Below are 12,222 nucleotides of genomic sequence, written 5' to 3' on the forward strand. Positions count from 1 at the left end.
GGAACCATTCCTTCAATAGGTATTATATCAGTTGCCTATTGTTAATAACAAACTACCTCAAAACTTAGTGGTTTAAAATAACAACCATTTGATCTGCTCACAGTTCTGTGGATCCACAGTTTGAGGAGGGGCTACTAGGCAGTCTAGCCTGGGATCACTCCTGTCACTGTCATTTTGCTGGACCATGCACAGACAAGGGAAAGGCAAGGGAGAGAGTCAGTTTAAGAGAGACAAGTCAAGGGAGTCATTTCAGAATGGAGAGGATCTGAACCTCTCTCAGATGGTAAGGAAAGGACCATTAGGAAAAAGAAAAGTACAAATCCTTAGCATCAGAGCTGAAGAAGAAGGCCTAGATGAGGTTCTAGAAAATAGTAGCTTCAGAGGCATGGATGGACAAGTTGAGAGTGGCAAAGCAGAACGGCTATCCTATAGAATGTTGGAGAAAGAGAGATAATCAGTGAACAAATGCATGCTCATGCTCAGTAGCCTGTATTCTCCAGAAAGGAGTTCATCTATCATGAGCAAGAGAGATAACACTTCAAGTCCCAGAGCCTACCTAAAGGAGCCCAGAAATTGAGAGATTGCTTCGTCTGGGTCAAAAGGAGAGGAGCTCTTAAGAGGGATGTTTTTTCTGAATCAGAGCTCAAGTAACTGTCCCACATAGGTACAGGGACACTTTTCATGTGAACAGCTGTGGCTACGCTATTTATCAACTTATATATGATTTGCCTGCTTTTGAGCCAACAGGTAACAACCTTTCTGAGACTGTAGTAAGACAGTCATACCTATTGCCATCCTTCTTATAAAGGACAGGGTCATGCTGACCCAGAACAGTAGACATTTCTGCACAGCAAGAGTTGCAATCATCCTTTTACCCTTTTTATTTTATCTTTAAGAAATATAAACCACACCCAGCAATTTCTCTTCTGGGAATATATCTGAAAAAAGCCCAAAACACTAATTTGAAAGAATATATGTACCCTTATGTTTATTGAAGCATTGTTTACAATAACCAAGATATGGAAGTAGCCAAAGTGTGCATCAATAGACAAGAGGGAAAAAGAAGCTGTGATACATGCACACAATGGAATACTATTCAGTCATATAAAAGAAGTAAACCTTACCTTTCATGACAGCATGAGTGGACCTGGAATTTATTATGCTAAGTTAAATAAGTCAGTCAGAGAAAGACATTTAAATACTATATGATTTCACTTATATGTGGAATCTAAAGAACAGAATAAACCAACAAACAAAACAGAAATAGATTTATAGATACACAGAACAGACTGATAGCTGTCAGAGGGGAGGGAGCCTTGGGGCAGAGGGGAGCTAGGTAAAAAAGGTGAAAGGATTAAGCAAAAATAAAACCTCATAGACATAGACAATACTATGGTGATTACCAAAGGGGAAAGGGAAGTGAGGAGAGATAGAAGAGAAAAAAAAGGGGATAAATGGTAATGGAGGGAGACTTGACTTGGGGTGGTAAACATACAATAGAATATATAGGTGATGTATTATAGAAGTATATACCTAAAACCTATATAATTTTATTAACTAATGTCACCCCAATAAATTCAATTTAAAAAAAAGAAACAAAAACCTCATTTTAATATATCACTTCTCCTTAAATATATGCTTCTATTTTATATTAAGTCTATGGCTATTTAAATCATACATGGTAAAACATCCTGAGAAATTTAGGTATGTGGGAAGCAAGTATTAGGGAGTCTAAATGAATCTGACACTGGTTTCTACTTCATTCCATAAGAGGCTGAAACATCACCAGTGATGATCACTTGACTAGACTGAAGCATAAGAGTAAGCTTTTCTTAAAAGCAACTTTTCTTGGGGATTATTCCATATCAAATGTAATATGTTCCTGGGGTTTTATCAATGCACTTTATGAAAAAAAAACAATTTTCTGACAGACCAAATGTTGTCATGACACACACAATGCAGGCCACTCACCCTGAGTCATTTTTCACAGTGATTTCCATGCAGCCACCCTCCCAAACACATTTAAGAAGCTGTTCGAAAATGTAACATGACAGGAACTGCAAACTGAGAAAAATGAATGAGACTTGGCTCACATAGAAAGGGGTGATGGAGCAGCATAAGACAAGAAGGTGACAGTTCCTTGGAAAGTGAAGGGAAAAAATAGCCTCATAATTAGTGAGAGGCCAAAGGTTTTGGCCCTGTTCTCCCCGTGGAATGCATGGAGAGGTGAGCAGGGTGGGGAGAGAAGAGAAGGGAAGTCCTGAATACTGCCCTTAATCTGAACTTCATGCAACTTCACAGTACAGACTCACTTAGAAGCATGCCCTTTCACACTGAGTAAACAAAGCTTTCCATACTGGTTATGATCCAACCTCCAGTCCAGCACATGTTATTGTGTTTCCAAGTCCATAGTCAGGAATCACTGAGTGTGAGCTTCCTTCAGCAGTGTTCTTTAAAGTCCTCAGAGAGGCATCTGCTGGCTTCCAGGCCTCTCTCTTAGTTTGTAACCCAGAGCTCAGTGCCTACAGGTAGAATGTGGATTATTTTTCCTTACCTTAACCTACTGAAAGGAACACATCCAAAGAGAGTGTTAGTCCCAGGTTTGGGAGGAGGCACAATTGCTCCAGTATGTGTGTAGCCTAGCTTAACTTCAGAGGTCATCCTGGAAGGAAAATAGGTCACTGGGAAGCAACACATAAGCAAGGAATGTTCATATAGAGCTGGAGCAGTTTTAATACCAGGCAGTAAAGCTGGCTCCTTCACCTTGCCCATAGCCTCTAAGACAGAGCTTAGTGGGTCCTTGGTAAAATGAATGGGAGTGATTCCAGCCCTACCAAGTGCACTGCTCTTGTAGAGGAGCAAGTGCCTTGTGTGATATACACATACCTACCACCACCCCCTACTCTGACCCGCTCAGCACAGCACCCAAGCACGGGCCCCTGCAGAGTTACACGACCAAGATTGTTGGCCGTACAGATCTTATTGCATGATGTTAACAACATTGTTTTGACAATGTATGTGATGAATGATGTGAAAAATGTTTTTCTACCCACCAAGGGGAAGAAGGGGTCAGTTGAAAGGCGCAGCTTTTGAATTCTCAGAAATTTAAAGTAAAATGTCTTTCTCCCACATGATCTCATAAAACCAGAGGCTTTATTCAGCAGAGTATTTGATCTGTTGGTTCTTAGGTTCATCACTAGCAAAACTCACGCTGCAATTTTAAGGAGACAGTCACTCAGGTGCCATTGGTCCCCACTGGCACCATGGTGGGGATGGGTAGGGAGTTCATTACAGCTTCATGTCACTGCCTAACTTTGTTCCCAGGTTGGGAAGGGTTGCTCTCCCCACATCAGAGCAAAAGAGCAGAATCAGGACTAAATCAAGTCACAATCCCATGGGAAGAGCTCTCACATTCCCCATCTCCTTTTCAGTGGATGGTGGACTGATCCTTGTGTAAACTCTTCCATTACAGAGATACCCTCAGCCCCGGGGACAAAAGAAGAAGAAAGTGGTGAAGTATGGCATGGGAGGCATGATCATCGTTCTGCTCATCTGTATTGTCTGGTTTCCTCTTCTCTTCATGTCTTTGATCAAATCTGTTGCTGGGGTGATCAACAAGCCCTTGGATGTCTCAGTCACAATTACTCTGGGAGGTTACCAGGTAATCATTGTGCATGTCCTCCAGGTCTCATTCACCTGCAAGTACTTTATCTAATGCACTCCTTTCCTGATAATCACCTACAGGATGTTTAGTTAAGTTTTGCCAGTCCATATTTCCTATCTAAATTTTGACTTCTCAGCACATATGTGACATTTGAAATAAGATACAGAAGGTAATGAAAGAATAGTTCTGTTCTGGTTTTGAGTGCAAGAATAGTTAATTCAAAAAGAGATCTCTGAGGCTAGATACCACTGAGTATTCAGTGGGTAACAGACTATGCAAATATTTTTCCTTTAACCCAGGATGCAGAGAAGAGCTTTGGAATATTGACAATACTGTGTATCTTGTTTTACAGCCTATTTTCACAATGAGTGCCCAGCAAAGCCAGCTGAAAACTATGGACCAGCCAGAGTTTGATAGATTTATAAAAGCTTTCTCTAGGGACACTGTAAGTAAATGCATACATTAGATCTCTATGAAGACCTTTCATCTAGGTGAGCGAGTGGTGCCCTATTACTTACTACTTTGTCCTCATCTATGTGTGGTGGGGGAAGGGCTCATCAGAGATTATCAATTGTATACAGAAGATTCCTAGCTACTGACTGCTTTGATAATCTAAGACATTGTGTCTATATTATTGGATGTAAGTGCTAATAAAGCTAATTTTATTTCAGAACATTTCCATGTAAGTTCAACAGGTATTGATCCTTTCAAAAATGTTTTAATTTTTAAAATTGTGGCAATATTGGTTCTTTTCCCTGGTGGGTCCACTCTGGGACTCTGTCCTAAAGAAGTTCAAAATATGGGAAAAGCACTATGTCAGTAGCTACTTCTGATAACATTCCCTGTACTAGTAAAAACTGGAAGCAACTTGAGGAGTTACCAAAAGGGACTGGTTGAATAAGTCATGGTATATGCAAGAAGTGAATTTGATTAGCACTAACTTTCCTAAGGTTGCCACAGTAGACAAGGCTTCCACTTCATATTTCTTTACATGCTATGTTGTCTGAATATTTTCCAAGCAAGTTTTTTTGTAATAAAAAATAATCATTACAAAGACTATACATGTCATGAAAATTTCTGAATATGAAACATAAATGAAAAAGGATTTAGAATTTTTTCAATGATAAAAAATAAGGTATGCATCCCCTACTGCATAAAACAACAATAATGTTCTGGTAGCAAAGTTGTGGCTAATGTTATTCTTTTCCCTACATTCCAACTGTTAATAATATTATAACATAATTTTTCATAATTAAAATTTGTTTTACAAATAATAACTTTATTTAATTTTTAAAAAGTGATTAAGCAAACAGAAGCTTTTCTCTTTTGTAAAATTATTGGTCTGTAATGCACACTGTCAAAACCCACCTTGAGGGATGAACAGTTAGGAAGACAGGGCCAGGGTGTCCTGAGTGGATGAAATTTAACTCTCATGAGAGGGACATTTCCCAATAGTTGATAGATTTTCTCCTGAGTGAGAAGGAAAAAAGACATGACATCATCTGATTTTTATTCACTGTTTAATTAGAATGGTTCCATAGCTGTACTGGTGTGGCAGCATCACCACTGGGTTTGATGATGTCACTGGTAGCAGCCCAGACCTGTGGGTGGGGTAACAGTCAGTGCCATGGAAGACCAAAATAATCCATTATAGGAATGTTCCTTTAATAGGAAGAAATTCTTTCCATACAGCCAGTTGAAAGGACAAGTAATGACTTTTTTGTACATCATCATGTATGTGATCTATGTATGAATGTGTATTTGTGTACATATAGGGTGCTATGCAATTTCTGGAAAATTATGAAAGAGAAGACATAACAGTAGCAGAACTTGAAGGAAACTCAAACTCTTTGTGGACCATCAGCCCTCCCAGTAAAAAGAAAATGATGGAGAATCTCCTCAACCTCAATAGTACCTTCCCTGTTGTTTTTTCATGGAGTATTCAGAGGTAGTTACTGTATTTCCATGCATATTGTCCCCTTTTCCCTAATTAAACTCGGGGTGGGGTGGGGGTTTTAAGAGGATAGAAAAATTAAATTAATGTGGATCTTAGTTCACATTATATTTTGAGAACATTCATTCAATGCTACAGCTAACATTTTTGTTTATTAAAAATGATTTGCCTGGGAATCATTGGCAAATCTAAGGACTTCTTTTCCTTTTTACTACTAAGTTCCATTTTGAAGAGAGGCTAGAAATCAGTTCTGTGAACAAGAGAGAAAAGTAGAAAGAAAAGAAGATAATGATTCATAAAAGGAAACAGAGTCTGGGTATATTGTAAGATTCCCCTGAAAGGTTGAAGTTTAGTCATAAAAATAAAGAACATGCAGCCTCTGGAACCCTGGCTGCTCACTTGCATGTCTCCAACATCGGGGGAGCGCTAGTAGATCTTTTCTCCAAGTGTGAAGTGTGCAAGCAGCTTGGTGGACCCAGGAGGGGATAGCTGAGGGAAACTGCTCTTCACCTAACCTGAGCCAATGGCCAGCATGCAGCCGCTACTTCACTCATGCAGACAAAGCATATCTTAGTAAAAGTTCTTGCATCCTAAAACCGGTAGCATGTAGTTGAAGCAGCTCAGGCGACACAATATACCAGCTGATTAGTTTGGTTTCTTTCATCACATTTGTGACTCAGGACTCCACACAAGTTTGTCAGTCAGGTTTTAGGTTCATTGGGCTCCACAATTCCCGCTTCTTGGATGTAATTAATTGTGACAGCTAGTGGGGGTGGGGGGAAGGATTGAGCAAAAAGGAAAAAGGACTCATGGACATGAACAACAATGTGGTGATCGCTGGGTAGAGGGGGGTGTAAGAAGACTAAAGGGTAATGGGAAAAAAATACAATAACGATTAAATTTTAAAAAGACTTGTGTGTGATAGGTACAGAAGAAAGCCTTCTAGAATCTAAAGTGAATTCGCGAGGAAATAGTAAAGAAATATTTCAAAGGGGGCAGTTCAGAACTTAAAGACCTCCTTTAATCTTATTTCCTCCTTTTAAATGCCCAAACTCCTCGCATGGAATTCTGTACTGCCAAAAAATTTACTTATTAGCCTTTCTTTGAAGAGCTACCAAAAAACAACATTAAAAATCAACTTCTGATGGGACATTATTTTAAAATGTGGATTCTATTTGTTACCATGAAGGCCAACTTCATTGGATTAATATAGAGAGTTCAGGAAATTCATATCAGAGCAGTAGGATGGTTTCTCTTTTGGTCAGGAGACTGTGCCTTTTCACCTGCCATCTATTTTAAAAGTGTTCGTGACCTCCCTAAGTTTTATCAACTTGGTTGTCTAAGAAACTGGACATAATGGTGAGGTAGACAGAAAGAGTGGGGGTTGACTGTTGTAGACCCAATAAAACCTTGATGAGATTAATAAAATTAAGAGTCAAGTGAGTTTTACTTTTTCTTCCAGACTTCTGAATAATCACTGAAATTCAGTTTTTTGTTTTTCTTTACAGAAACATGAGTCTGGGTGCAAAAGCAGAAATAGCAACAGATAAGCTCTCTTTTCCTCTTAAAAATACTACACGAGAGAATATAGCTAAAATGATAGGTGATGACAACACAGAAAGTTCAAAGACACCAGTGTAAGTTGATTGTTCCTGTTAATATAGCTTTAATAGGTGTATGTATCTGGTGCAGAATCTCTGCCTATGTGATGAATTCAAAGGTATTCATTCTTTATCATTCTTTGGTAACTCAAATGAATTTCTGTTTGGAGGCCTCATTGTGCTAGAAAAGCAGCTCTATTCTCTCCCTTCTCACTCTCTGTCCACCCAACTAAGGAATATTGCTCTTGTCTCCAAACAGGAAGCCTTGCTGTTATATTATCATAATCACCAAACGCCAAGGAAAGACCCTGAAAGCCCCCTTGGCTGCTATTACTCCTGCGGCAGGGCCTCTGAATGCCTAGCTAATGAGAAGGGAGAGAGGGGGGAGGTGAGGAGAAGACAGACGGTAAACAGAAATTGAGAGAAATACTACATTTTAACATATAATCCTGCCATATAAGTACTCCACTTCAAACACATCCCAGTTGTGATGTTTAGATTCTAATATAAGAGCTAGCAAGAGAAAAAAAGTGCAGTTGGTCTAAAATTGCTAAATGAAGTATTTCAGATGTCCACCAGCTATTTACTTCCCAGTTCTGCCCTCCAGTCTGCCTTGACCCCATTGTCATGTGTTGAATGTAAAAAACACCATGATGCAGCCTTCACACATAGTCCTAACTGAAATATCCTTTGTTAATAACTAAAATGGAAGGGCCCTGAAGATCATCAAATTAAGCCCCTGCCCCCACTGCTTCCTAATTACAAAACAGGCCTAGAAGGATGACATAACTTTCTTGGGTCACCCAGCTCACCCTGCAGAGGTAGGATGAGGTCCAGGTCACCAGTACTCTCCTCACACCTCACTCTTATCACTTAATCAAATGCAGCCCACTTGATTATAGATACTTTTAAAGTCCTTAAAGTTAGAATTAGAAGAGCACTCAATGTTATTGACACAAATCATAGAGACAGCCCTTTGCTTCAGAAACAGTAGCAGATAAGGGAAAATCTCTGTAGTAGTTCTGAAGCATTAACTAGCTCATGTATAGCATTAATTTGAGTATCTGGATAGAACCCAGTGAATTTTTTTGGCTTAAGAGAACTCTGACTATAATGGAAACCCATAAATTCTAATGACTACACATTGAATAGATATATGAAGGCTCTCACCCTTGTTTGTTTGATATAAGGTCAAAATAGCAACCAAAACAACAATTTTATGTGGGTAAAACAACTAAAACTTAATTACCTCTTCTTCTTTTCTTTTTTTTTTTTTTTTTTAATGCACAGGACTATAGAAAGGATCTACCCATATTACGTAAAAGCACCTAGTGATTCTAACTCCAAACCTATAAAGCAACTTTTATCTGGTAAGAATAAGAAGGAATAATTTCAGAAATCTTTTTAAACCTTCTTTTATTAAACTTCTACAGTTTGCATTTTTCAGCCTTTATCAAGCTACTTCCCAATTTTCTTTCCCTGTGTGATATGGTTTACAAGAAGCAGAAGGCTTCCCTGGCCAGAGGAATCATTCACTCACCTGAGAGCCATGGTCTTTCTCTTCTTTTTTTTTTTTTTTTTATTGATATAGAACCTGATTGACTCAAATTCACATTTAGTGACTTATGTTACTGCTTAATCATTCTGTTTGTTTATTTTTATTAGCAACCATATCTGTATAGAAAGCTGCCCCATACAGTGTTAAATATGAAAGCACCACAATAGGAACAATGAAAAGATTGCAGGAAATGTATTTGATTCAGCCCACAGTTGATTAAATATCAGCAGTAGTGCTCAAGGGACTATGCTTTCCCCATACAAACATGATGGAAGTGAACTGATGTTTCTGGATTCCTTTAACAATCAAACATTGTTTGACTTAATCAATTACCTAAGCCAGAGTAACTGTATACATATGGTCATGGTAGAGGACATGCAGTATTCAGTTCATGTTCATTCATTTGCCGTAGCCACTGTCACCAGGCTCTGTGTGGCTCATGTTTAACTGGAAATATAGGGATGTAAGTAAGTAATCAGATTCCCCCATGGAAATTGCCAGGGATAGAGGCAGGTTACAGGGCCTGGAGTATGAGTGCCAGCCAGATCCCACACCTACAGGCTTTTCTTCTTCAACAGTAAGTAAGTACATCTTACAAGGTAATTACAAGATGCATTGAAAACTTTGGTATTTCCTTTTCAATCCAGACCAGTTTTAGAAATGTTTAATCTGAGAAGACAGATGGTTCAACAATCAGTCGTTCTCTGAAAGAATTCTGTTCTTCAGCAGGCTCTTCCCTCCTGTTGCCTTCCAGAGTGGAGTTCCTTTCATTTCTTTCTGCTTCTCAGAAAAACATCTTATATTTTCATACTTTCCTTCTTCTTTCCCTTCAGACTCAAAGAAATACATTTCCTGGCTCCCTTCCAAGGTCAGCCTCTCCCTATGCCTCAGACCCTGTCCCTTTCCTGCCTTCAGAGAGGGGGCTTATCCCCGTCCTCTTTTCTGGGTTCTTTCTCTCTCTCCACACTGACCTGTCTGCCTGGCAGTGATTTGAGTTCCAGCCTGTGAAGTCTTGGCCATCTAACCTGACCTCATGGCCTTGGTATTCTCAGATCCTGCCCATAACAAAATAACTGCTTATTTGATGAGCTTTACTGAGTTATCTCTAATCTTGACTAGAAGGTATATTTAGCAGAAGTTGATGGTTATCACTAGTTTACCAGGGAGGAAACTGAAGCTCAGGTATGAAATATTCAGCTGAGTTTATGCAAGTAGTAAACCTGGGCCTATGTGGGCCCAGGGCTAGATTTTCTCCTCAGATCTGTCTCTAGACTTCAGAACCAAGACTCTTCCTATTGCTGAGTGTTTTGAGTAATTCACATTCTTCCTGGGTATGGACTGTATTTTTACCAATCTCCTACATTCCTCACTCTTCTTTCATCCATCCATCCAACAGATGTTTATTGTCAGACATTGTCCTAGATTCCTATGATCTAGGAATATAGCATGAAATAATGTAGATATTGTCCCTGCCCTCACAGTGTTTATAGTCCGCCACCATGATTCTCAGTGGAGGCCCTACTATCACTGGCAAGGTCTGCCTCTTCTTAAAAAGACCACCATAGGGTCTACATTCAACATAGCTCTGAGCTTTTTGTTTACTCTACCTTTTACTTATTCTTTTACATTCACCTTATGCTGTCACTGACCATTCGCTCTGGCTTTTCAGAAATTAGCAGATTCATGCCATCAATCCTGCCTGAAAGGGTCTCCTCTCCCCATTCTATCTTCACCTACTGAAGTTCTTATTCAGCCAAAGTCAGCTCAGAAGTCATCTCCCCTAGGAAGCCCTCATAGGTTGTACCAACCAAAAGAGGTGTCTCCAAGCTAGCAGACCTTTCTAAATGCAGGTCTTATTATTGTTGCCATATGCCCATAAATTGTGCTTGTGTGCATGGCCTTTTCCCACTGAAATAAAGAACCATGCTGTGTGCAAATTTTCAACTCCTTAACACCTAACAGAGTACTTTCTTCTTAGAAGACACTCAAATGTTGTAATATGAGCGAAACAGTCAATTCAATCAAGAGTCAGTGACTTGGGTTTTAAATGTCTAATTAGTTGTTTGGAATTATCAGCAAAGATAATTTGTAACATGTAGCAACAGTGACTGACCTCTTTCATAAAAAACAGAAACCCCATGCATACCTACAGTCCACTCTTTATTTTCTACTTCCACTGCTAACGTGTTCATATGTGCATCCAAAACCATATGCTATGGACAGGAATCAGGTTTGCCATCTGAAGACAGTTGACATGCGTTAAATCCTAAAATTCTTATGCTAACTTGATTTCATTTTTCTTTTCCTCCAGAAAATAATTTCATGAATGTCACCATCATTTTGTACAGAGATAATACAACTAAATCTAACAGTGAATGGTGGGTTCTCAATCTGACTGGAAATAGACTGTGTAATCAGAAAGCCCAGGCCTTAGAGCTGGTGGTCTTCAATGACAAAGTCAGCCCTCCGAGTCTGGGCTTCCTGGCTGGCTATGGGTAAGTCTTACAGTTCTGTAATGTGTAAATGTTTAAAAGAGAACATAAATTAACTTTTTTATCAGAAAAAAGTAAATGTTTTCACCAAATGGAAAAACTTTAATCTTTGGTAACTTAATCATATTTTCTATGGATTTTGAAGGAAAATGTTATGTTTTTCTTTTAGGCACATTCTATTAACCATTTTTAACTGCTAGATACAATTTCTACTTTTTTTTTTTCAGTATCATGGGATTATATGCTTCAGTTGTTCTGGTGATTGGGAAGTTTGTCCGTGAGTTCTTCAGTGGAATTTCTCACTCCATCATGTTTGAAGAGCTTCCAAATGTGGATCGAATTTTGAAGTTGTGCACCGATATTTTTTTAGTTCGAGAGACAGGAGAACTGGAACTAGAGGAAGATCTCTATGCCAAATTAATATTCCTGTACCGTTCACCAGAAACCATGATCAAGTGGACTAGAGAAAAAACAAATTAATATCTTAGGACATAGACTACACATCAAGTTAACATTTGAATTTTTTAAAAAAAAAAAGCACAATATTCTCATAAGAGCTAAGCATTTCTAGTTCAATGGAAATGATTTCTCTTCTGACAGGTAGCCAAAAGGAGTTGACTTCCTTTTGTAATCAAAGCTACCTTGCAAGCTAAGGCGCTGTTGAAAATGTTATTCTTAATTCCATTTCTCTGAAATCAGGGCTACTTGGTTTATGTTTTAATCAACAGTGTCTTGCATTCTGATAGATTATATGAAGGAATCATTGATGAGTCTCCTCCCTTCAAGAAACAGAAGAGAAGAAGAAAGAAGGAAAGATGCCATGTTTTCCTGTGTGAGGACTGCTTCCTTCCTGAAAAGATGTTATAATGTGATCTACAGCACCCTGTTGCCAATGGGGAAGCTCTTCTGGGGAGAATAGGTGGGCCTCAGCACCACCAGAATATGCAGCAGTG

At 38.9% G+C, this 12,222-nt stretch overlaps 1 protein-coding gene across 1 annotated transcript in view; it reads left to right on the forward strand.

Annotated features, from left to right (window-relative positions):
• The window catches only part of PIEZO2 (piezo type mechanosensitive ion channel component 2), a 487,309-nt gene extending 475,426 nt beyond the window's left edge, over positions 1–11,883 (forward strand). Inside the window, exons 49-55 of the mRNA XM_054587349.1 lie at positions 3,473–3,661; positions 4,017–4,109; positions 5,440–5,612; positions 7,127–7,255; positions 8,510–8,589; positions 11,089–11,272; positions 11,497–11,883. Of these exons, the coding sequence (XP_054443324.1) occupies positions 3,473–3,661; positions 4,017–4,109; positions 5,440–5,612; positions 7,127–7,255; positions 8,510–8,589; positions 11,089–11,272; positions 11,497–11,749 (1,101 nt within the window). The 3' untranslated portion in view covers positions 11,750–11,883. The remainder of the gene's footprint in view (positions 1–3,472; positions 3,662–4,016; positions 4,110–5,439; positions 5,613–7,126; positions 7,256–8,509; positions 8,590–11,088; positions 11,273–11,496) is intronic.
• Positions 11,884–12,222: the final 339 nt, after the last annotated feature.

The sequence above is a fragment of the Pteronotus mesoamericanus genome, unplaced genomic scaffold (assembly GCF_021234165.1).
Source record: "Pteronotus mesoamericanus isolate MK-2021 breed Mesoamerican mustached bat unplaced genomic scaffold, CSHL_Meso_final scaffold_118, whole genome shotgun sequence".
NCBI lineage: Eukaryota > Metazoa > Chordata > Mammalia > Chiroptera > Mormoopidae > Pteronotus > Pteronotus mesoamericanus.